This window comes from Camelus ferus, chromosome 5 (assembly GCF_009834535.1).
Source record: "Camelus ferus isolate YT-003-E chromosome 5, BCGSAC_Cfer_1.0, whole genome shotgun sequence".
NCBI lineage: Eukaryota > Metazoa > Chordata > Mammalia > Artiodactyla > Camelidae > Camelus > Camelus ferus.
Window position 1 is genome coordinate 64,344,840 of NC_045700.1, and position 26,900 is coordinate 64,371,739.

The 26,900-nt window shown below is 39.0% G+C and overlaps 1 protein-coding gene across 10 annotated transcripts in view; it reads right to left on the minus strand.

The window, feature by feature from the left end:
- Positions 1-26,686, minus strand: part of UNC80 (unc-80 homolog, NALCN channel complex subunit) — a 190,476-nt gene extending 163,790 nt beyond the window's left edge. For 8 of the 10 annotated variants that reach the window (XM_032479957.1, XM_032479961.1, XM_032479955.1 and 5 more), the window contains exons 1-7: positions 26,506-26,686; positions 25,513-25,561; positions 22,558-22,714; positions 21,319-21,620; positions 13,495-13,618; positions 11,109-11,182; positions 6,971-7,110 (exon numbers count right to left, since the gene is read on the minus strand). In XM_032479957.1, the coding sequence (XP_032335848.1) occupies positions 6,971-7,110; positions 11,109-11,182; positions 13,495-13,618; positions 21,319-21,620; positions 22,558-22,714; positions 25,513-25,561; positions 26,506-26,597 (938 nt within the window). In that variant the 5' untranslated portion in view covers positions 26,598-26,686. The remainder of the gene's footprint in view (positions 1-6,970; positions 7,111-11,108; positions 11,183-13,494; positions 13,619-21,318; positions 21,621-22,557; positions 22,715-25,512; positions 25,562-26,505) is intronic. The other 2 variants (XM_032479956.1, XM_032479959.1) reach the window with 1 other exon arrangement.
- Positions 26,687-26,900: the final 214 nt, after the last annotated feature.

Genomic DNA, 26,900 nt, shown 5'->3' on the forward strand with positions numbered 1-26,900 from the left:
GGTGCTTGCTCCATGATATCTACTGTTTCTGTATTTTTTAGAATTCCCTTTACCTCTTACTAGCTGGTCTATCATTACTCCAATACCCCAGTCCTAGGTTATACTTAATAATTCATTATATTAAACTTGCCCTGTTCAGATTCCTGTGTGGTTTCTCCCTCCTGATTGGACCCATCCAGATATCTGGTAGTTATGCTTCAGCCACACTGACCTTCTTACTACCCTTGAATACATTAAGTTTTTGCCAGCTTCAGAGTTCTTCTCTGTGTGGAAATTTCTATCCTCATGCCCTAGGCTTTATCTGGGCTCTGTTTCAATGTCATCCCCTTAGAGAGGCCTTTCCTAACCACTGTGTAGAAAGGCTTCACTCTCCCACTATCCATCTCTTCACCTTGTTCTCATTTTCTTCACAGAACGTGGCATGACTTGAAATTATATTCTACTTAGTTTACCTGCTTATTGCCTGTCTTCATTTATTTGAATAAACTGATAAATTTCAGAAACAGATTCAAAATAAAGACAGTGAAATCTAAGGCTTTTGTACATACAAGCAATAAACATTTTGAAAATGTAAATGAAAATGGCCTATTCAAAATAACAACAAATATGTAAAATGCCACGGGTTGGGGAGTAAAATGATGGGAAATAAAATTGGCAATGTAACTTATTAGTATGTTCAAATCTAAAGAATATTTGACCTAACAAGCTGAAGATAAACATCAACTCCAAAAAGAAGTGGAAAGAAAGGTGAATTTAACATCAACTGGTGACAGTTTAAGTGGGGAATATCTAATACTCAACATAGATTTGAACATTGTCTTATATTATAGTTTACAAACACTTGGAAAAAATAACCAGTATCAAGGAGTGCTAGGAAAGATTGCAAAGACACTAAACAAGTTAACCTAGAACATCAACTCCCATGCTAAAACAGAATGGTAATACAAGAAGTTGAAGGCACTTGGAAACCACTATAAATAATACTGCAGAACATTAAAAAAAATCTTAATTAAACAAAGAGACAAAGCTATAATTATTGCAATATTCAACGTTATAAAGATTTCTACTCTCCTCCAAATAATCCGTAAGTTTAATGTGATTCTCTTCTGTGTTCTGCAACCAGTTTCAATGTGTGGAGATAGGGAGGGAGTATTTTCCATACCACCAACAATTCTGTGGACACCAACTGCATGTCCTACTCAATTCTGACACTTCCTCCCCAGAGACAGTATCAGATTTTACAAGTTAAGAGTTTAGAGACAAGACTTCCCCTACTCCAGACACAGGTCACAAGTCCAGGTTGTCATCAGGGCTTCTGACTCATTGGTTACAAATTGGAGGGTCTCACAAACCCCGTCCCTAGGACTCCAGCTGCCAGTTGCAAGTTCAGGTTACATATATTTCTGAATGACTGGCTACAAATCAGAGGTTCCCATGACCCCCAGCTTGGGTTTGATTTGTTAGCAAAAGAGGCTAACAGAACTCAGAAAACCCGTGTACTCACTAGATTACCAGTTTAGTATAAAAGGATATGACTCAGGAACAGTCAAACAGAGGAGATACAAAGGGCAAGGTCTAGGGAAAGAGAATGAAGCTTCCATGTCCTCTCCAGGCTGACCACTATCCCAGCACCTCAATGCGCTCACCAGCCTGGAAGCTCCCAGAACACTCTTGGGGTTTTATAGAGGCTTCATTACACAGGCACTGATTGATTAAATCATTGCCCACAGCAACTGATTCAACCTCAGTCCCTCTTCTCTCCAGGGAGGTCAGGGGTGGGGTTGAAATTTCCAACCCTCTAGGCAAATGGTTTGTTCTCCTGGCAACCTTAGATGCTGGACAAAAGTCACCTCATTAACATAACAAAAGACACCTTTGTTGTTCTCATCACTTAGGAAACGCTAAACGTTGTAGGAAGTTTGTGCCAGAAATGGGGACAAAGACCAAGTATACTATATATTTCTTATTTTAAATCACAATATCATAAATTCCAACCAAAATTCCTAAGAGATTTATATTTTATAAATGGTGTATGTAAATATAATGAAGAGAAGTACATATACAAAAAATTAATGATGCTTATATCTACCTGATTAGCTCATGACTTTCAATTTTTTAAAAATACTTTATGTCCTTTAATTTTTTTCTATAATTTACATACACTTCTTTAATATGCATAGAATACATTATGACAAAGACTATCAAAAAGGGGTAAGAATTCCTTTAATACATTTTCCAAGCAACTATGGCTTTAAGGAAATCAAGTTATTATTAATTAGGGTTGGGAGATGCTTGTAGAGAGCAATCTGAAGCAGAAAAACACTTTGGAAGGGAATAACAGACACTCTGTGGAGGCAAAAAACTGTGGAAATCAGTCCTGACCCTATGGAGTATTTAACGAAGCAGAAATTAAGTCTATGCATACAGTAATTAAAGATGAAATCTGACATCAATTTAAAGAAACTGGCTACCTGTTCACTGGTTGCAGACTTCAGGGAAGAGTAATGTTCAGTTCAGTCAAGGTTAGGGCAAAAAAGATGGTGAATTGGACTTCTTTGGTATAAGCAGACACCTTTTTTTCCTAGGATATTTGCATCGTTTTGTTATTAAATTTCTCTTTATTTCTGATTAATACATGAACTTCTCCAATGAAGACATATTAACATCAGCATTTTTGAAAGGCCTACCTTGTGCATCATTTCCATGGCAACCAGCCACTGTAGCTAGGCAGAGAGAATACAGAATTCATTTTTCTGAAGTGCCACTAACTCATACCTAATTCAAACATGAAGATGTATGTGTGCTATGGGCGACTGCGTGCATATATGTCTCAATGAATGAATATATACATAGATGATTGAGTGTGGCCACATCAGAGGATGGAAAAACAATGTCTTTCCACAAAGGAACATCGAACACTATAGCTGGCTTTGTCTTTACATGCAAATCAGAATAAAGCCATTAACACTGAATTTTGTCAGAGGAATAAAAGATCATTTGTAATTTATATTTGAAAATTTCCAATGCTTACTATAGTTAAGAAAAATTATGTAAGAAATACAAGTTCCTGGGTATTTTATGACCTCAATATTTTACCCTAGTATTGTTTTTCACAATTTTTTAAAGTCAGGCAGAAGCATAGTATTTGAGTTAAGAAACCACTTAAATTAAACTAAACTCCTTAGAATTTGTGTAGAACAGAATTAGTAAAGAAGGAATATGAGGATACTCAATAATTAACATGAGAAAATGTACATATATAGTACATATGTAAAATGGTGATTATATTATTACCCTCTTGCTTACCACTGGCCCCACATTACACTGTCCTTCTTGCTGTTCCCAAAACATCCTGGACTTACTTCCACCTTGGAGCCTTTAGACTTGTTCCATCTGCCTGGATTGCTCTCCCCAGGTCCTCGTAAGGCTACATCCTTCATATTACTCAGGTCTCTATGAAAAAGGGCCCACATCCCACCCCTTTGCATTGCTTTTGCCTTCATGGCCTTAGAGTAACCTGAAAATAATTTTATTTATTTATGCATTTACTCTCTTTTATCTATCTTTTTAGAAAATGAGCTCTTTGAGGACAAGAACTTTGATATTGATACAACCCTAATGTCTAGAATACACTTAAAAGACATGAATAAATGAAAATTTAGAAAATACTATGAATGTAAAGATTCTAGAAAATTCTATGAATGTAAAGATGTCTCCAAAAAGGTAGTCCTTATTAGTCTGTGTCTGTGTCATAAGGAACTACCTTTTCTTCAAATATGATTAAATTATACCTTTAATAACTTTGTTAGTGATTGTCACCAAATAAAATGGGAGCTTTCATGTGTGGAGGGGTCATTATGGTGGTGGTTCCCTTTGAATAAGCGGACAGTAATATGAGAAGATTCTGTACGTACTCAAAGGATTGTGGTGAGTGCACTTAGGGGATCCATTCCTGCTTCCTACCTGATGGTGGTCACACCCTTTATAATCCTCTTCTTTTTTGTGTGGGCAGGACCCAGGACTTTCTTTTTTTGTTGGAGAGGCTAGTAATTAGGTTTATTTACTTATTATTTAATTTACTTTTAATGGACTTACTGGGGATTGAATCCAGGACCTCGGACATGCTAAGCATGCACTCTGCCACTGAGCTATACCCTCCCCCTCTGGACCTGTGACTTTCTTATAACCTGTAGTTTAGGGCAAAAGTGGCGGGATGCCATTCCTGTGATTAGGTTATATTATATGACAAAGATGATGAGATGTCACTCCTGTGATTATGTTATATTATAAAGATTGTATCAACGGACTGGAATTAGAGAGGGCTTCTCTCCCTTGCTGGTTCTGAAGAAGGAAGCCACCACGTGAGGCAGCCTGTGGTTAGGACCACGCAGCCATGAATTGTGGGTGGCCCCTAGGAACTGAGAGCAGCCGCCAAACAACAGCTAGCAAGGAAACAGGGGCCTCGGTCCTGCACCCACAGGGAGAAATTGTGCCAACAGCCTGAAAAAGCTTGTAAATGGATCTCTCCCTGGTCCAGCCTGTGATGAGACTGTCATCCTTCCTGACATCTGGAATTCAGTCTGGCAAGACCCTGAGGCAGAGTCCAGCTAAATTGTGCCTGAATTTCTGATATACAGAAATTGTGAAGTAGTAAATGTGTGTTGCTTTCAGCCACTAAGTTTGTTGTAATTTGTTACATAGCAGTAGAAAACTAATACAAGAACAATAGACAGAAATTAAAGAAAAGCAAAATTTGGTCAAATATAAAAAGGATATGCCATTAAATAGAGCTATCTAAGAATGAAATGAGTTTCATCTGAGAGTACTAATTTCCTCATTGCTGAAAGTGCTCACATAGTTAAAATGATTAGTGTGTCGGCAAGGAGACAGGAGTTGGATTGGTTACCCTTCCTTTCACATTAAAAAGGATATGATTTTGTGGGGAGGGTATAGCTCAGTAGTAGAGTGCCTGCTTAGCATGCACAAGGTCCTGGGTTCAATCTCCAGGACCTCAATGAAAATAAATAAATAAGTAAACAAACAGATAAATAAATCTCATTACCTCCCCCTCGAAAAGAAAAAGAAAATGATACAATTTTAAGCACGCATCATCACTGACCCAACACAGTAAATCATGTGGATAAATACAAACAATCCCTGCTTATACAAGTAAAGTTGCCGTCAAAATTTCATATTCCCAAACAGCAAAAGATCATTCAACTGGGTTGCTTGGTTTTAAAGTCCAAAATAAAGATACAAAAATAAACTTTTTACATGTTATTTCTTTTAAAGCACAATAGAGTAGTATTTTGGTTAAAAAGCAATTATATTCCTTTAGCTCTAAACTTTCAATAATTCTAAGAAATCTTAAAAAAAAAAAAAAAACTACACCCATGTAGCCACGTAGCGGTCCTGGTGCCAGAAGGCGTTAAATCATTTTAAAACTACCAAATGAAAAAGCAAGCAAGCTAATACTAACAGGGAATATCTGTGAATCTTTTTTAGGCTTGGGGGGCAGGGAGGGATAAAGACATAGCCACTATATATATTTAAAAACTCTTGCAATTCAGTTATAAGAAGACAAACAACCTAGTTAAATCTTGGGCAAAAATGTGAATAGATATTTCACAAGAAGATATTTAAATAGCTAATAAGGACATGAAAGTACACTTAGCATCATTTGTCATTAGGAAAATGCAAATTAAAACCACTATGAGATCCCACATCACACCCACTAGAGTGGCTGTAATAAAAAGACAATAACAAGTTCTGCCAAGGATACAGAGAAAAATGGACTCTCACACATTTCCAATAGAAATGCAAAATGGTGCAGCCATCATGGAAAACAGTTTGGCAGCTCTTAAAAATTAAACATAAATGTACCATACAATCCAGCAATTAAAAACGTCCATCCATCCAAAAACTTGTATGGGAATGTCCATAACAGCGTTACTCATAATAGACAAAAAGTAGAAATAACCCAAACATCCAACAACTGACGAATGGATTAACAAAATGTGATACAGTCATGCAACAGAACACTGTTCAGCAATAAAAAGGAATGAGCTACTTGTGCATGCTATGATACAGATGAATCTCTAAAACATTATGCTAAAGGAAAGAAGCCAGATGCCAAAGACCACATATGGCATGATTCCATTTACTTGAACTGTCCAGAAATGCAACTATAGAGAGACACAAAGCATATTAAGTGATCACCTGGATCAGGGTGTGGGAACAGGAGTGACTGAAATGGGCACAGGGATGTTTTTGGGTGATAGAAATGTTCTAAATAGGACTGTGGTGGTAGTTGTGTAATTTTGTAAATTTGTTAAAAATTGCTTAATTGTACACTTAATATGGGTGAATTTTATGATATGTAAAGAGCATTTTTAAAATACCTGCTTTTAAAATACTACCCACTAGACAGAAACTTCACTTGAAAACAGGACTATACAAATGGTGTTAGAGTGTCTCCCCTCTGAGGTAGAGTTTGCCCCTAGGGAAAGCACTGGTAAGCAAATTCACTGTGTACCAACTAAGACAGGCAGCCCTGGAACGTTTACAAAGAACAGACTTCTGAATTCGCTATGAGTAATTTAGAAGCACCCATTTTTTTAATACAAGGATTGGCTGGTATAATGTATTTTTATATATCAAAGCAGATCCTTTCACATCCCTGCAGCATCATTTGAGTTTCTGCATTTAAATACTTAAAATATTATCTAATTCAGACATCTCATTAAATCAGACATGTCTTCCCACTTCCAACCAAGTATGTTTAACTGAGAGCTATTCATAGCTCATTTCCGGAATTATTAATCTAATGATACTTTGACCAAGAGTATGTCTACATATACCGTGTACTTTCACATTTTAAGGAAGAGAGGCTACACAAGTAGCTAGAAATGCATATTTAACTTTTGAGAACTGGGAATACATTTCTGTCCCTAACATCACAATCACACACCTGGAATGTGATGGTCCTCTTTCCTGGGAAGTTTGGGAGGACAGACTTCCATCAAAGGAGTTTCCTCGGTGGCAGCCTGACATGGTGGCCTTGGGTGAGATGGAATCCGACTGGAATGTTTCACAGACCACCTGAAGCCCCTTTTGGAGGTGGAGACAGCAGATTAGGTTTTGTTTTTTTTTTCCTTTCAGGCATATCCTCTAGAGTTATCTATCATATTACATACATTGTTTTCTAAATTTAAAAAAATTTTGCAGCATAGTAAAATATGTCATAGACAAAGGGATCTGGCTTCATCAAAAAGGGATTGAAAACAGGCTTCTAGAAAGAACCTGTGTCATTCTAAGCACTAGGCTAAGCTCTTTCATGTACTGTATTTCATTTTGTCCTTGATTCTTTTCTTTTTCATGTGCATCTCGAGTATCTACAGAAGAGTTACAGGCAATTCAGCAAAGATACGCCAGTACTGAGGTGACCTGAAGAGAGACATGAGGCAGAAAACAAGTGCCGAGTTAGATAGAGCTAATTAAATCAAAGCCAAAACATCAGAATGAAAGTGCAAGGTGCAGGATTTTCCATCACTCATCAGAAGAGGGGATGAAAGACATTTTTTGCAATTGGGTACAATGACCTTTATTTAGAAGCACAAATTCAGCCTATTTCTTAGAGTAGCTTATTTTAATTACATTTAGCTAGTAACTGTAATTCTGCCCAGGTAACGTGAGATATTTTCCATTAGTATTACAGATAAAATACTTTGCTAAAGGATAAAGACCCTCAAAGACCAATCATAGCATTTTAGCCCTTACAATTTCTTGTAAAATAAAAGTATTGCTCACAGAAGGCACAAGATGGCAGAGTAGAAGGACGCTCATAGCTCACCCTCTCCCACAAATACATCAAGAGTGACATCCACAGACCCACCCAGCCAATCAGAACACCTGCTGAACTCTGACAGAATATCACCTACTTCAAAAGACAAAATAAGCCACAAATCTGGTAGGAGACAAGGAAAAAAGAAGGAAGAAAAAGGAAAATAGTGCGGGACCGGTCCCACAGGGACAGAGAGGCAAAGAGGAACAGCGCTCGATCTCTGGGTCTCCCCCTCTCCAACGGAGAGCTCAGTAGGATGGAGGGGAACCTCCGAGGCTCGGTTCTGTATGGAATAGCCCTTGACCATCAGAACTAAGATAAATGGGCTCAAAGGGTCCCCGCGACCGCCAGCCCTAGACGCGAGCCGGCACGTGGGGGACGGGACAGGCTGCCTGAGCCAGGAGGAGGACTCAGGCCGGCTGTACAGAGGCAACCCTGGGGGACTGCAGCGTGCTGTGCGCCGTTACTGGGAGGGGACACGGAGCAGAACAGTCTGGGTCCCCCATAAGACACACACACACACAAAAAGCAAAGCTACAATGCTGAGGGGCCCTGGGGGGGAGGGGCGCCATGGCCTTTGTCTCCACAGACCCGCGGCACCATTACTGGCAGCGTTCTCAGGGGAAGAGGGGCGGGGCGCAGCCACAGCCGCCATACTCTCCGGTGCGTGGGTTCCAGGCAGAGGTGGGGTGGAAACGTGAATCCTTACCTGGGGGCTCCGCAACCTCATAGACGGAACTGAGGCTTGTTGACAGCCCCAGGCAGAGAGGACCGTTCTGCCCCGGAGCCTCTGTGAACTCGCGCCTCTAAGACAAAAGAACAAGGAGCGGAGTTCTGGCACACAGCGAGGGCAAACGTTGGTGCGGCCGTTTTCTCTGAGGCTGCCTACTGAGCAGGGGCCCTACGCAGGCGCAGGAAGCAGCACTGACCGGGGAGCGACCCGCCCACCCACCGTGCACGGCGCTGAGATGCGGCTTTGGGAGGAGGCGCGACCCGCTGGCCTACTGGCACAGACCGCGGATGCGACCCAAGGGCCTCTGGAACCAGCGAGCGGGGTTTGCGAAGCAGGGCAAGGGCAGGAGCTGCGACAACCACAGGACAAAAAAGAGGCTCTGCTCAATAGACAGGGCAGGCTCTGGCCACCACAACACCAGCCACACCCCCAACCAAAGGGACAACAGACAAAGACACGGAAGGAAGAGTTGGCAACCACCCACACTTAAGAAGGACCTCTTGACAGAATTATTGAGTGCACAGTCTCCATGGGAACACATTCACTTTTTTTCTTTTCTTTTTTTCTTTTTTAGTTTTTAATTTTCTCTTAATTTTTATTTTTTAATCCCTTTAAAATTTTTCTTTTAAAACATTTTATTAATTGGAAAAATTTGTCTCAATTTGGTTTTTATTTCTCTTCATTTTGTTCTTCTGTTATTGTTTATACTCTGTTTTCAAGTCTTTTTTTCTTCTTTTAAATTTTTTTTTTTTTTTTTTTTTAGTTTTATTTTTGCATCCTCTTTAGATAAGTAAATAAACAAACCTCTTCAGGACCACAGTAGATAACTGATACTCCATAATCCATAGTGCCAGAGAGATGTAACTGAAATGAAGAAGCAGAGGAACCACTGCCAATTAAAGAACAAGAGAAATCCCCTTAAAGAACCATCATGAAAGAGACCATGATAGTCTACTAGATCATGATTTCAAAAAAGGAGTGATCAAAGTACTGAAGGAACTAAAAGAGATTGTGAATAGAGACAGAAAATATGTCAAAAAGCGAAATTGAAACTATAAAGAGGAGCCAGTTAAAATTGGAAAACTCATTTGCTGAGATAAGAGCTGAGCTAAAGGCTGTAAAAAGTAGGCTAGATAATGCAGAGGAATGAATATGTGACTTAGAAGACAGGACAACAGAACAGCTGACAGGAAAACAAATAAAAACCAATGAAAACAGTATCAGGGACCTGTGGGATAATATAAAACATGCCAACCTACACATAATAGGGGTCCCACAAGGTAAGGATGCCCACTATCACCACTCCTATTCATAGTCTTGGAAGTTCTAGCCACAGCAATCAGACAAGAGAGAGAAATCAAAGGGATCCAAATTGGAAAAGAAGAGGTAAAAGTGTCACTATATGCTGATGACATGTTACTATATATAGAAAACCCTAAAAGTTCCGCACAAAAACTACTAGAGCTGATCAAAGAATTCAGCAAGGTAGCAGGTTACAAGATTAACGTTCAAAAATCAGTGGCATTTCTTTACACTAATGATGAATCAACAGAAAAAGAAAGTAAAGAAACAATCCCCTTTAAAATAGCACCCAAAGTAATAAAATACCTAGGAGTAAATCTAATCAAATAGTGTTATTTCTTTAAAGAGTCTTTCACTGTTCCCTCTGATATATTCTTCTAAGCCACTGACCCTGATTATGCAACCTTAGATGCCGAAAATGATCAAATTTATGCTGCACAAGAATGACAATCATATTAAAAGTAGAGAGATTGGAAGAGGCCGAAGATCATGGAATACACTAGACTTCAAACGTTAAAAGTGAAAAAAATATTCATCTTAGAATAGATGAAATACAGCATATAAATCACAGTGTCTGTACTTAGCGATTGCTCCATAAATAAGAGAAATATATTAGGATTCCAAAATTTCTAGTTTTGAGGGTAAAAAGGATGATGATACTCCTGGCAGTAATGCATGAGTTAGAAAGAGGATACAATTTTGATGGAAAGCAGCAAATTGTATTTTGCACGTTTTGAACTGGAAGTAAAAGCAGGTCATCCAGCGATGTGTAAAGTTAATGACAGTATACATTTCTGTGTGGCTTTGAACTACCCTGGCCTTCATTTCTTTCTTTTCTGAATCAAAGAGTACATGATGAATTTACAGTAAGTTATGTTCTGTTTTATTATGCATCCTTGGCTTTATGTGGATTAGTCTTGATTCCTCATTAAACTTTAGATTCCTTAAGGGGTAGGACTGCATCTTAAGCCTCCTTTCTACTCCCTCCTCTCCACTTGCAATAGCACTATTGTACCTACATTAGGGTTGCCTAGAATATATTAGGAGAGTCAATAATTGAAACAAGATGATAATTTAATGTGGAATAGCTATCAAATAGTGATAGCTATCATTTATTGAGTGTTACATGCTAGCCATTGAGATAAAGCACTAGTCATGTCTTACCCTTGACATTACACTGTGTCCAAGGAATGACCATCTCCTTTCTTCTCTCAAATACATTAAACTCACCTCTCGGTGTCTTGGGTCTTGATTTGGTGATTCACAGGTCTGGTTCTGGCTGTTGATAGGAGAGCTTCTCTTAGCTGCAAAGATTTTATAAGATGATATGTTATATATAAATTTATTTTATAAGTTCATTTTATTTTCAAATAAAAAACCCATCTCAATAGAGTGCTAAAACCTTGAAGGAAGACATTTAATAGTATATGTTGTAAGAGAAATCAAATAACCAATTCAAAAATCTTAGCATTTCTAGGTTATCAATATAGATTTCTTTACCTATTCAGTCCAACTCAATAGGTTGCTAAAAAATTGGCAGTACTAAAGATTATAAAAGTTAACATCTACATAGTCCCTAATATCTGTCAAGTCCTGTTCTGTTTTTAAAATGTCAACTCATTTAATACTTATAATAACCCTATAATAACTTATGGTATACTATTACACCCATTTTACAGATAAAGACACTAAAGCATAGGGAATTTAACTTGCCCAAGGTCACTGCCCCTTACATGAAGTTTCCAGCCCAGGCTATCAGGCTCCAGGCTCTGTGCTTTATTGACCGCATAAAGCTGCCCCTGGAGTAAGATTCAAATTAATCACATCTGGTCAGGGACAATGGGAAGCAAAAATGACAATGTCCCATTTGAACTGGAGTAAACTGGTGCTGAGAGGGAAAGTGATTTACCAAATCACAAAATGAGAGACCAAGTGCACGTCACCTACGTTCACTGTTTTCCTTCTGACCATACTAAACTGAGTTTAACTCCCCCTCAGATTTTGGGCACCATTTCAAGTCCACAGGTATTGGGCAGAGGGAAAGGAACCCACTGTGAATATTACTGTGAAGCAGAGGGAGGGTGAAGTGAATAGCCTGGGTGCTTCCCTGGACGGACATGATTCCTTAATTTTTATTCATGTGTTAAATGATTATTTATGTCTTAATCAGAGAGAGAGATCTAACTTTAAACTCACCTCTCCATTTATAGAAAGTGATAGGACTTTAAAAAAATTTTTTTAATTAAATTTCTTTAATTAACATCAAGATACGGCTTTTTCTGTAATAGTTTTGTTTTACTGTAGCAGATTTTATTTTCTTCTGTCTTATTTATATTGTTTTCAGTTTTTTAACCTGGTACATCTGTCTTCACTTTCAGATTGTTTTAATCCAGTGAAATTAACCTTATTCCAGCCACAGATTCTGAAGTAGATCATTTGTGGCTATGACATCTTTACTTATTTAGTTCCTTGATATTTGAACCTATGACAGACTGTTGCTCTTGAATTTATAATTTACTTCAATAGTTAATGGATTATATATGGGTAAATTGTGAGATTATCTAGTTTTACCATGTGAAAAATTTCATCTTCCTTTTGAATTGCTATTATAAGCATGATTTGTCACTATAAGCATATTATCACTCTTTACTTTACAAAATTCCTTAACATACTATGTACCTTGCAAGTTTGTATTAAGTTATAGGGGGAAATAAGAGTATGCAAGAACTTGTTTATGGTTTCCTTCCCCTTACAAAGAAAGCTCTTTTACATGCATAATCCTCCATTGTCTGCAGAGAAAATTTACAAAGTAAACAAACTACATATATGTTTCTGTAGACTTCTCACATGATTTCTCTCTTTTTAGATTTTGTTTTCAATGCTAAAGTTGGGCTGGGAATAAAGATGGAATTAAGCACTCACTATAAAGTGGGCACCTTATTCATTTTCTTATTTATCCCTCACTATGAAGGAGGGATCACTTCAAGGTGGTATCAACTACATTTTAAATAAATAGAAACAGAGAGGTTAGGTTACATACATAGTAAGAGATAGAGCTGGAGTGAAGCAGGAACCTTCCAGGCTTTTCTGACTTTTCAGGCTATAATGTTGTACTCTTTCTACAGTTCAACAATAGGGCTATTTCATAGGCAATTCCTGTAGTGAAATGCTTTGACAGCCAAAACACACTATGGCAAGATTGTTAAGGAGTTGCTATTCCATTTACCATAATGATGATATAATGATAATTATAGCTACCACTTATTCACTTACTATGTACCTGGCATCTTTCTAAGCAGTTTTACATATATTAACTCATTTATTCCTCATAACAACCTTGATAGTATTGTAAAACTATAATTCCCATTTCACAGATGAGGAAACAGAGGCTCAGGAAGTTTAAATGTTTTACCCCAAAGTCACACAACTCAACAGCATGTGCTCCTGGTTTGGAGTTTCTCATCATGTAAGTGAGCCCTGTACCTTGGGCACCTAGATAACTCCCTGGAGAAATTTTCTTCCTCTTGGTTTCTGAAGAGCAAATCACCCATCACCCTCACTCCTGCATATGAGGGAGTCTGTTGAGACTGACCCACTGGGTGTCTGAGTCACGCACCTGTAATGATGTTCCTGATGGGCTTCACCAGGGCTGTGAAGCCAGAGACTTCGGGCTGTCTGTGCTCCCACATGGGCTGCCATATAACGAGCCCACTGGCCAATCGGAACGTGAGGTCAGATTCCTGGGAGAAGAGAAGATCTATGTCCAAGAACTGGCTGAAGGGACCAGGCAATGCAACAATTAACATCATTCACCAGATTATTTTCAAAGAAGCCTGATCTGCAAGACCTTTCCTCACTCAGATGAGTGTTTCTAGGGTAAACCAATGGCCCTAAGTCATCTTCATAATTACTACGGAAATCACGGTGGTCTGCTTTAGGCAAAATTAATAAGAATGCAGCTTTGGGCAGAGCATGAAACACACAAATCATTGTTCTGTGTTAGCAGTGATTGAGTACTTTCTATTTCAAGGGTCTTGGCAGATCTTTTTACCCGTGATTATTATTATTATTCCTCTTAATGATTTAATTGTCCCCTTTTCCCCTCATAAGGCAGTATCCTTGGAGGCTGGCTATTTTGACTTTCTATCGTGCACTCCATCTCTTGTTCTTGCATTTCATGGAATTGGAAACATTATTTAGACTCTTCTTAGTGTATCCTTTTGTAATGCTGCCTTCTCAACAATCGCTAATTCTCTGAGGGCAGAGAGGTATCCAGCATCCTCCCTCCTCCATAGCCCCTGTCACCATCACAATGCTAAATACAGCATTAGAAGCTGGGTGCACAATAGGTGCTCGATAATTACTTGCTGAATTGCACTGACTTTACAACCCATACTCCTTCAATTTATCTACAGTTGAAGGTCTCTCCCAGGGAGTACATTCTCTGCTTCATCATTACCTCATTTTGAGTGGCTGAGATGTTTAAAATGCAACTTATATTTATTGTATAAGTACAAATACATGACCTTCTGAGGTTACATTTTAAACAACGCAGCCTCTCAAAACAACGTAGAGATGGAAGCTGAGAATATGATTGCAGATTAATGAACACAACTGAGATCCAGGAATTCACTTAGGGTGGTGATTTGCAACCCTGGGTTATATATTATAATCACCTGGGGAGTTTTTAAAACCTAGGATGCCCAGGTCTTGCTTTCTCCCCTACCCAGATTGATTAAATTAGAATTGCTGTGAGGTTTTCTTAAGTTCCCCCTGGTGACTCTCATGCGTAGCCATGATTGAAAACCACCGATCTAGAAGGATAAGAGCTAGAAAGAAATTGATTCCTCAAATGGTGAATCAATGGAGCTCAGTATCAAAGGAAGCTTTAATGGAAAGAATGGATGAAACCCCTAAAGAAATCTCCACATTGGGACAGAGGGGACCCTTCTGTACACTGTAGACTGAGATCCTGGCACCACAGCAGTACCTATGATGGAAAAGCACCCAAGACTCCTACAGGAAGTATTAGAAAAGCCCATAAAGCATTTGATCAAATTCCTTCAACATTCATTCTACAAATATTTATAGGCCACCAACTGTGTACCTGGTCCTGTTCTAGGTTCTGGGATACAACAATGAACAAAGCGCATAAAAATCCCTGCCCCCCAGTGCAAGGGGAGAAGCAGAGCAGGTAGAGGGAAGTGTCAGGCAGGGTGCTGATGTTTTAGACAGAATGGCCAGGGAAGGCCTTCTTGTGCGGTGACTTTTGAGCAAGTATCTGAATGAAATGAAGGAGCTGCCAGATAGATATTTCCAGAAAAAGCATTTTGTGCAAAGGGATCAGCAAGTGCAAAGGTCCTAAGTATATCTTGTGTGTCAAGAAATAGCCAAGAGACTGTGAACCTGGAGTCAAGTGAATGACAGAAGAGTAGGAAGTAAAAAAAAAAAGATCTGAGAAGTTATCAAATTCCAAATATTACAGGCTATAGTAAGAACTTCAGTAATTACCAAATAACATGGGAAGCCAGCAGAGGGTTTTGAGAAGTCGAATGACATGACTGGATGTATGTTTGGATAGGATCACTCAGATTATTGAGTATAGTTTGAGAAAGAGTAAGCGTGGAAATAGAGACTATTTAGGAAGCTATTATTATCATGTAGGTGAAAGATGATTAGGTATTAGCAGAGGGCAAAATGAGAAGCGGCAGCTTCTGCCTACATTTTGAAGATAGTTTACAAAATTTGCTAATTGAGTAGAGGTGGAGTGTAGGAGAAAGAGATATCAAAGACTAGGCTTTTCCATAGATAAAGATGGGCAAGATGAAGGAGGAAAGTTTTGGGGGTATCAGGAGCCTGGTTTAGACATGTTAAGTTTGAGATGCCTGTTAGACATTCAACTAGACATACTGAGTAAACAGCTAGATGGACAGGTCTGAAGTTAAGGGGAAAGTAACCTCCCTCATCCCTTGAAGTGGATGTGGGGAAGTTTGCATGGTATTACATGTGGCATTAGATCCAACAAGCAGGGAATTAACAGTGTGCAAAATATATCAGATTTGTCCCCAGAAATGCAGGATGCTAAATCTCAATTGACCTGAATTTGATCATATCTTATTAGTTTCTGAGATTGTCTTTTTCCATATTTCTTCTAAGTAATCTTGATACCGATAAAGCTCCAGTGAACACTGCAGCAGGAAGTGAGCTCTCTTATATTGACATCCTGGCCTCTGACATCTGCTTTGTCAATGCGACACTTAGCACTCATTGACAATTACTGCCATCATTTTATTGTATTTGATATACCCCCAACTAGATTGTATCTTTCTTAAAGACCAGATCTCCTGTGCATTTTTCCTCGAACATCAACACATAATTGTTGATTAATTGAGCATATTTTACATATCCCAAATAACACCAACTAAATCTAATTATCCTTTAGAACTGAATACTTGCAGTCCCTACAGCCAACTCTTATGTCGGTATGTCCTCTTGAGTTGGCTGAATGTATAAACTCTGGGATGCTAATTCCTCTTCTAGAGCCCCCTTTAATGGGTCACCCAATGCTATCTCTGCACACATGAGCAGAAACTCTGCAGCTGGAGAAAATGCTGTTTATCATTCAAACAGCTGTGCAGTGGGTGGTCTAGAAAGGTCCTGAGAAAAACCAGAAGGTATAAACATTCATAGAATCAACATTTCCATATTACAGGTTCTTTCTTGCCTGCACTGAAAGCCTGTTTTCACAATGATGTGAAGCCATTCTAAATATGTTTACTAGTAGCTTAGAGAGATCTACTTAAACAACTATTATTTTAAATTCCATTTTAAAGTTGTTTACTTCACACATACGGATTTTACAAAAATTTCCTTCAGGGCTTGGATTTTGTTTAATTCCCTGCTGTTTCTCCAGTGCTCTGAACCGTGCCTAGCATATAGGAGGTACTCAATAAATATTTATTGAAAGAATAAGTGAATATGATGAAATTAAAAAAATATTGATAGCACATTTAAAGCAGATTCCTTAGTCGTAATGAACATTCATCATTTTTCACTGATAAAATTAAATTTGCCCTGAATAATATATTTATAGAATGTTTAGGTTATTGATTTCATGTAAAATATTTGAGCTAGTTATAAATGCATAAAAATGCATTGAATTATATACTGTCTTACAAAAGGATGAGTCACTTATATTTATTTGCTAATTAGTAAACTAATTCATTCAATAAATATTAATTGCATACCTACAAAACAGAGACTACATTAGCTATCCAAGATACAATGATAATTTCTAGTCTCAAACCACTCAGAATCTAGTGGGAGAGATGGACACATAAAGAGATAATGATAATAAACAAGCTAAAAGTGACAATAAAATAAGTCTAAGGAGGGGGGCAGATCTTGACTGAAGTCATAAAGAATGAGTAGGGGTTTTCTAGGCAGAAAGATGGTGTACAAGGGCATTTTACGGGCATGACCAGCATGAGAATAGGACTGGGAAAAAAACATGTTATGTTCTTAGGGAGATTCCAAGCACTTGGAGCTCATAGGCAGGAGAGGAAGCCAGGCAGCTCCCAGATACCACTAAGGAGCTGGAGTTTCACTCTCTGTATAATGAAAAATCCACAAATTATTTTAAGCATGTTGGTTATTTGGTCAGATCTGCATTTTAGAGAGAGTGCTTTGGTGTTGAGGTTGGATTTTATGAGACAAGCCAGGAGACAATCCAGTTAGAAAGTGACCAAGTCAGAGGTCCAAGTGAGAGATGATGAAAGCTTAAGTTAAGGCAGTAGATAGGGATGAAGAAGATGTGGTCAATTTGAGAAATATTTAGGAAACAAAATGAGTAGAACTCTGTGATTAGTGGAATATGCAGGTAAGAATGAAGGAGTAATCATAGGAAGCTCCTAGGTTTTGAGTTTATGTGAATGGATCCACTGAAATATAGAACATCAGGAGAAGGGCTCATTCCGGGGGAAATCTGAATGCTCATGGATTATCTGTTTGAAGAAGCTAGTTGACAAGTTGGTCTAGAGGCCAGGAGAGGAGAATAGTTAAGAGATATAAAATTAGGTGACTTCAGCCTATTGGGACACAAACGGTAAATGAAGCAGGAGAAGAGGTCAGAGAGAAGATACAGCGACAATAGCAAAGGGTCTAGTTTGTATCTCTGGAGAACTCCCAGAGTTAAAGGGGCAGGCAAAGAAGATGAGCTCTCAAAGAAGATAGAGCAGAATTAGCCAGGGATGCATGGAGAGCTGGCAGAGTGTATCGTCACCAAAGGAATGGAAATCTTCAAGAAGAAATGATGGCTGGGATTTCAAAATTTGTAGATACTGACAGGCATAGGCAGAAGAGATAAGCAAGATTATACTGTATAGCACAGGGAAATATATACAAGACCTTGTGGTGGCTCACAGCAAAAAAAAAATGTGATAATGAATATATGTATGTTCATATATAATTGAAAAATTGTGCTCTACACTGGAATTTGACACAACATTGTAAAATGACTGCAACTCAATAAAGAAATGTTAAAAAAAAAATAGAAGAAGAAGAGATGATGGTAATTTCAAACACAGCTGAGTTTTAGTGAGATGAAGACAGCAAAAGAAAGATTAGGTCAATAGCTCAGAGGCTGTTCATGACTTTAGTGAAGAGATTTCCAGCACAGAAACATAAAAAACTGCGTAGTTTTGTAGAAAGTCAGATGGAATTGGGTTTGAATCCCACCTTGGTTACTTAATGAGCTTGATTATTGCCTCTCTGGACCTCAGTTTCCTCTTTGGTAAAATGAAGACAAAGATATTCACCTTCCTGTGGGTGTTTGTAAAAACCAGAAATGATACTTGAAAACTGCCCGTTACATAACGCGCTCAGATGAAAAAAGCCTCGTGGGGATATTTATCACATTATTACAATGTTTTATCCCCTATGGCATCTAGAACAATACTTCCCTTATAGCAATAGTAAAATGATAAAACAATAGTGCTAGTAATAACACCCAGCAATAATTGTTACAATACTATGTATTAATCACTGTGCAGTGTATCAGAGGCACTTTCTTACTCCCTTATAAATGCTCCAGTCCCAGGCCATAGGTAAAACCTGGGGACCTTGAGCCAGCTCTTCTCAACTAGCTACAGTCTCCCCTGAAAGAAGATCTGGTTCCCCTCCCACTAATAATGCACAACGCCAGCAGCAATAAAATGCCAACACTGCAAGTAACTACCATTTGTTAATGACTTCTTTTTGTGTGTCAGGTTGAGCACTATAATTTGTTTAATCCTCACAGTGCCTCATAAAATTATTCTTACATTCAATTGATACTTGAGGCTTAAAGAAGTTAGTTGCTCAATGTCCTTCCTACTTAGAGTAGGATGCAGCAAGCACTGGATTCTAACGCAGGCCTGTGTCCTTAACTTGGACTCTCAGCATGTCTTCAAATAAAATTACTGCCATTCGGGTCACTCCTATACTTTCACATTTTTTAATCCAGAGGATATTTCTCTACAAATAGACATCTTACTGGGCTATCTTTTTAAAGGAACTTTCTTTCCGGCTCTCTCCATTTTAGGGACTATGTACCTACATGTAACTGATACTCTTAGCACCAGAATCAGCTTCTGATAATAACTTGGTTTTATTTAGTGAGTCAGTCATTAAGTGATTATTGATTGCTCCATATATGTCAGACACTCTTCTAGGCGCTAGAGATACAGCTGGGACCTGGACAGGCAGCATCCTTTTGCTGAAGAACCTCTGTTTTAGGGAGAGTGATAGGCAACAAATGTAAACAAACCCATAAAATAATTTCAGGTACTGATAAGTGCTAAGAAGGAAACAATGAAAGAAGTAGATTTATATACTAGTGGCACTAAAGTAGCCAGGGAAATACTTCCCGAGGTGGTAACATTTGAGTTGTGAGTAAAGTGACAGAAAGGACATGGCCATGTGAAAATCTAGGGGTAGAGGATGGGAGTAATGCTTCAAATAGAAGGAAAAATCAGTGAAAAGACCTGAAAGCAAGAATACGCTTGTTGAGTTGGAGGGTGAACCTGTGGTGAGTCTGCAAGTTAGTGAACAAGAGAGACGCCAGTGAGATGGAGGGAGACGGGGCTGGGGAGGTGGGCAGAAGCAGGTCCTGCAGGCCCCATGGGTCTGGGAGAGGGTCTCAGATAAAGTGATGCTTTCCATTAAGTGTAACCTTTATAAAAGACTTTGAAAGATGGAAAGCATAATGCTTTTAAAGCAGCAATTTAATTTAATAACACAGAATTTTTTGATAATTTTCATAGATGATGTGGCCAGTGCCTGTGAAACATTTTGGGAATATACAGGTAATTTCAATTCAGCAATGGGACAAAGTCCACTGAAAGTGAATTTATCTAAAATTAAATTAAATGGATGAAAAGTCTTACTAGTCCATGCCCCCTCAATGGTCTCACAACCATCATATATACATATATATATATGTATTTATATATTTATTTTACATATATATATAATGAAACATTGATTTATTAGGATCCTGATATTCTATTAAAGAACAGTTGAGTGTAATAATTCCTTATCTCTTATCAGAGCACTTAGATGGAACACTCTCATTCATTCATTCATAGAAGTAACAAATAATTCTTGATTTCTTTCCATGTACTTGATGTCTTTCCATGGACTTTCTATGCACTCTATCTTCACATATACTCACCGTGTGTTCAAAATATCCAAAATTGTATGCAGTGGAGGACCCAAGAGGTTAAATAATATCACCAAGATCACATAGCTAGAAAGGGTTGGCACAATGACTTCAAATGATTTTGTCTCTTTCAGATCCAAGGAGTACATGCATATAATTGTATTTTAATACAGTTTATTTCTATGTAATACCATGTTTTGTACTTTATGCATTTAAAAATATTTTGAAAAGCAATTCTTAGATTGTACACCAAATTGTTAAATGGTCCACAGCACATAAAACGTAAAAACTTCTGCTCTATTATAACAGATGTAATATTATTATTACAAAATGCTATAGAAATACAAAGGAACAATGGAGGGAAAGGAGGGCAGAGCAGACTGCAAGGGCATATTGAGGGAATGGTTCACATGGCTCCCAGAGCTGGATCATGAGGTGGTCAGTAGGGACTGGCAGTTGATTACGAGAGGGACTTAAGCTCCAGATCATGCTTGACCTTATATGGCATGTTTCATATGCTGGGCATGATCTTGGGGCAGATGGAGAACCACTGAAAGTTCTTAAAGAAGAACTTTGGTTTTGAAATAATGTTTGGTAGTTTAATATAGCAGCAAAGCTCTCCATGTCTTGGCTTGCCATAAGATCAGACAAAGACATGGACACCAAGTATGGAAATATCATTTGAAGCCCACCCTCACCTGACCTCCAGCCCCCTTCAGCCCTAACCAGCTTTCTGCTTACCTTGATCCTGTGCACCAGAGGAGCAAACAGAAACACAAAGAGCTCCACGGTAGCCATGGAGTTCTGGAAGATCTTCCTTCGGTTGTTTTCTTCTTCATCGTTGGAGGTGCTCTGGCAAGGCTGCCCTGGAGAACCTTGGTTTTCAACCTGATGGATGAAAGCGCTGCTGCCGCCACCCCAGCTGGAGCCTCGGTCTGTGCCCCCAAAACGCTCACTGCTGCAGTCCTGGGGGGCTTCCAGGAGCATCCAGTGCAGGGTGTGAAGGAGCTTTGTCTCAGCGACACCCAATTTATCCTGGTGGCCTGCATGGGACAACCCCACAGTCAGGTGAAGGCAAACTCTATGACCAGAACAATGGATGTCAACCTTAGGTCTTGAGAGCACATCCTTGCTTTGTTCTGTGACTTGATTTCCTGGGAGACACCAGCATTTCTCTGTACCACTTACAGTCACTGCTGGGAGGGCTCATTCTTGTTCTGGGGACTTTCTAACTGGCTGTAATCTCTGCAGAATGATATGCTGTCACAGGGATAGAAACTGCATGGATCACAGCTCTTCAGTAAGATCCCCATATATGTTTCCAAATAAGCAGCACAATGGTTAAGAGTATTGGCTCTGAAGATAACAACTACTCCATTTTAGAAAGTGTGAGTAGGAAAGACCTCTTGAGAAAGGTAACATGTGAGCAAAGACCCAAATAAGGGGAAGGAACAGGATGGAGAAGAGCTTGGGATAGACAGCTAGGACATAATGCTATGTGGGGAAAGCAATCTGCAAATAATCTAAATAAGACAAATAATATTTATGTGCATGCATGTACACATACACATAGCGCTACAAAGTTGGGAAAGGTCTGGAGGGCACTATGCCAAATTCACGAAGGCGGTTGCTTTAGGCATTGGTAGAACAAAGAGACAGCTCTGATTAGAACTCATCTTGAACAGGTGAGAGTCTTTAGTTTTCCTATAACATTTTAATGTTTGAATGGAGAATATATTCACATAATACTTGTAAAATTAAAACCTTAAAACAAACAGAGCTAGTCCTCTCGTTGGTAACATGGAGATAATAGTGATGCCAGAGTGACGGAGACTTTGTGAAAATTAAATGAGAGAATGTGTGCACAGTGCCTGGGAAAATAAATAATAAGGAAGAAGGACAGTTCTTATGAGTGTTATTAGGAGTTGCTCTGAGTGAGGACAATGATTCACCATGAAGAAGGGAAGCAGGAGCACCAACCTAGTTTGTTCCTGTTCGACAGCAGGGTGGCGGTGCAGTGGAGGACATGAGGCAAAGCAGCTTGTACCAGTTCCCATCTGGAAATGCTCTGGATGGCCTCAGAGAGGGCCGGAGAGAGGCCATGAAGCTTGTTTTCTACCAATACTCGTTCAAAGGACTGTAGACAACAAAAAAAGTGAAATAAGAAATTGAACTCTGATGGGTGAAAAACTAGACAATGTACTACATATCCGAAAAGACACAAATAATTACATTAAATTGTTTAGAGTGTGCTCAAGTTGCATTTCATTCTGTATGTTGACATGCAGTGAGTCAGTGATAATTTCCTATTATCTACCCATTTTCAAGTTTTTGAGCCAAAGGTCTATGGTTTGAATTATTAAATGATTTTTATTTCCACCAAAATAAGTTCCTATCAAAAGAAAAAGTGCAACAACACATTTAACCTTATAAAGTTTTTGGATGTAATATTTTATAAAAATGTTTTTGGGTCATCTAAAGGGTTATCACAACTGCAGACCAAATTGAAATGTCTCTTGTGAAAGTATCTTGAGGTACAGAATTTATGAGAATGTGCAATCTTTCAAGAGATCTGACTTTAGGGTTCCTGAGTTATTCTATGTTCCTAGCAAAGAGTTGGCACATGACACTCCTCACCTAATGCCTGCAACCATAAAGATATTTAATATATCTTTTCAATAAAGAAAGAAAAGGACAGGGAGAAAGAGGGAGGGAGGAGGGAAATAAGCCATTTTTGCTTTGCTAGTTTACTAAATCTTCTATCCTGGTTGGAGATTCTTTCAGAGAGTGAAGCATCCCCACTGAATAGGTTTAACCTACTCAATTTTTTTTGAAGGTATAGGAGGATATCACTGTAAGATGTTGGGGAAAGTGTAGCTATCAAATATTAGAATAAGTTTAATAGACATTTGACTTGGATGAACAGAACCTGATTGGTACTTGATGTCCCAGATGGTCTAAAGAATTGTGTTCTCTAGAATCATAATACAAGTCCCAGGTGCTCAAGCTGTAGTATTGGAATTATTAGGATACCTGAGAAAACAACATGACTTAATACAGAGATTCTCCAAAGAAAACCATCTACTTTAGACTCAAGGAAGGAAAATAAATTCATCTTCATAATGAAAGGCATGCTGAGGTTTGGCAAGGAGTGCAATCAGAGATACAGTCTTTTGGGTTTTGTTTTGTGTTGTGTTTTGTTTTTTTAAAAAAACAAGATAAAGACAGATCCAAACACTTTTAAATTCCTCAGCCCTCCGATATCTAAGTATTCATTAGGTAAAGGGTAAGTATATTAGACATTAGAAGACTATAAGAATTTATACAGTCTTGATGAATATACCTTTAGAGGATGAGTTATATATTTCATAATCTCAAGAAGCTTTAGATACTTAATATCATTTTCTTCTTAAGTGTTACTAATATAACTTTTTATAATTTTCAATGCAGGAAATTGGTTTTTATACTTATATCTATCTATGAATGTGACTTACTTTTTTGATATTGTGTGACTATATTAAAAATGTCAAGCACATCTTTGCCAAGAACAGAGAAAAGTCAGGGTTATTTTAAGCTAGTGTAATTGTAACCATGGTTTGATGAAGGCTCAGAGATTTCAAGTGTCAAATTACTTTAACCTGAGCTAAGTACAACAAATTACATTAAAAGAGACTTACTAGAAAGTTAGTTAGATTAAAAAAAAAAAAAACTGTGACAATTTTGAAGGTTAAGAGATGCAACAAAGCAAATTCCTATTTAAGTGTGCATGTGTGTGTGGGAGGGGGGTGTTTAATTCTCCACTGGCTTCCATAATAGTTTGTGGCCCTAACACATTTCAGAGCTCCTTACTAGGAGGTCATCTATCACCTATCTAGGCATTTGGAAAAATCATGGCAATATCCACATGGGTAGATTTCCACTTATAGGTTATAATATATGCAATGTAAGACCTTTACCTGAGCTCCAAATTTTAATGAAGTCTGTGAAAAGCGCATTTCAACTTTGCTTCATTGTTTCATGTCCTTTGTTCTCAATTTGTAAGACATGCATGGGATTCCCTTATAATCTCGGGACAAGTACACAATATTTTGCATAAACATTAATAGCATTATTTTCATAGTTATTTCATATCGTCCATTTCAGACTTGCACAAAAATGGAAGACATCAAATTCAAAAATGCATATTATTTTGAGTAGTTCACAGGCTGTCATCTTGTGAACTTGCACTATATAAATCTTGATTTTGTTTTTTTGGGGGGGGTAATTAGCTTTATTTATTTATTCATCTATTTTTTATCAAGGTGCTGGGGACTGAACCCAGGACTGAGTGCATGCTAAGCATGTGCTCTACCACTAGAGCTATACCCTCCCCCTTGAGTCTTGATTTTGTTAATTAAGGATTTCACTTATCATACTTGCCCTGCAAGCCCTCTACCACCTGGTTCTCTGCTATCTCTCCCCCCTCTCTTCTACAGGTCTACCAACCCCCTACCCTCGGCTCTGGGCTAAGGGCCTTTAGTCTTGCTTTTCCTCTGCTCTTCCCTCAGCTATTTTTCCCTCCCTTCCTTAAAGCTTTGTCCAAGGGTCACATTAGCACGCAAACCTTATCTATCCAATGCATCTAACATAAAACCTTCACCCTAATGCTCTCTAATTTCCTTTTCTGCTTAACTTTTCTCCATAGCGTATATCACCATCTGGCTTGTTATGGCTTTTACTTATTTGTAAGTAGACTGTCCCTCTCCCTTTAGAATGCAAACCCCATATTTGTTTAGATTATTGCTCTATCTCATTATCTGGAACTCTGCCTGACACGTAGTAGGTGCTCAATAATATTTGCCAAGTGAATTAATATACACAGTATGATCTAATGTCTTTCTTACAAATTACCATACAGAATATAGAAATAGTGGTTAAACGGTAAATATCACATACCACACAAGAGGCTTCATATTGCTTCCCCAGTTTAGGCCTCAAAAATGCACTGAAAAATTAATAGAGATAATTGTAATAAACATAAGTACAATTATTATTAGAGCATCCTTATGACATATTTTTCAACAAATAAGACAGTGCTATGAAACTCAAATTTCATGCCTTCCTATGGCTTGTTAATGAGCAGGTGTTGAATAGCTGACGACGTTTGCTTTTACACGTGTAATTACATATATGAAAAAGCTGTGGATCTCTACAGTTTATGCAGCCACTCTTATTCTGAAGACTTTTTACCTAATTGGATTCTAAATCGCCAATGGTCAGAAGTGTTGCATTACTCATGTGTACAGTCATATTAAAAACTGAAAAATGAACACAGCTTGTGGGTTATGATTTTCAGGATCTAATTTCTTAGCTGATAAATCTCTAGAATAATAATAGTAGCAATAACGGAATCTTGTTTCCTGTTTATTGGAATAGGCTTCAGGATTTTTCGGGAAAAAAATTCTTATCAAAAATTCTTCTCAGAGGCTTTAATCAGGAAGATTACACCGGCTGAATCCGAGCAAAAATGGTTAACAAGTGGGCATAGCAGATATTCGACAAACAGGAGCTGTAAAAACAACAGGTCACCGGGCTGGAATTACAGCAGGAGATGGAGGGGGAATTGGACACAGGAGCACAACCAGTCATAATTATCTTCCCTAGTTCCCCGCCCCCTCTTCCTAGGCTCTCTGCCCTCCTACCCCCTAAATAATGTATATATTTATTCTACAGTTGCCGATCTACTTGCCGTCAAACTTCACTGAAATATTTTTAAATGCGTGGTTTTAAGCGGGTGCAGAGGGCTTGCTTTCCAGCCCCAGAGAGGGAGCTGCAGGCTGTGGCGCGGCCTCAGCGGCAGCGGCAGTGGCGGTGGTGGCGACGACCCAGGCGGCCCCGGGAGCGCCCCCAGCCCAGGGCAGCCCGCGGTGCGCCCTCTGCGCCCCTCACCTGGTTTGCCGCCACAGGAAGGTCTGGATAGGCAAGGGAATGCCGCGGCCGCTGTCTTGCTCCTGGCCCTCGGAGCTCTTCCTCTTCACCATGATGGTGGCTCCCGGGAGTCCTACTGCAGGACCCAGCGCCGGCTCCTCGCTAGCCGCCGCCGCCGCCACCTCCTCCTCCCGCTGCTCTCCCCAACTCTCATCCCCTCCTTCCCCGAGGCAGAGCAGGCTCTCTCCGCTCTGATCCCCCGTCCCTCTCCCCTTCCCCCGCCCCTCCCCGTGCGTGGAACATGGCTGCGGGAGGAGGGGAGGGCTGGAGGAGCCGCGAAGCGAGGAGGGGGGCGCTCGGAGGAGCTGTCCGCCTCGCCGCCCCCGTGCCCGCTCCTTGCTTTCAGCACCTCCCAC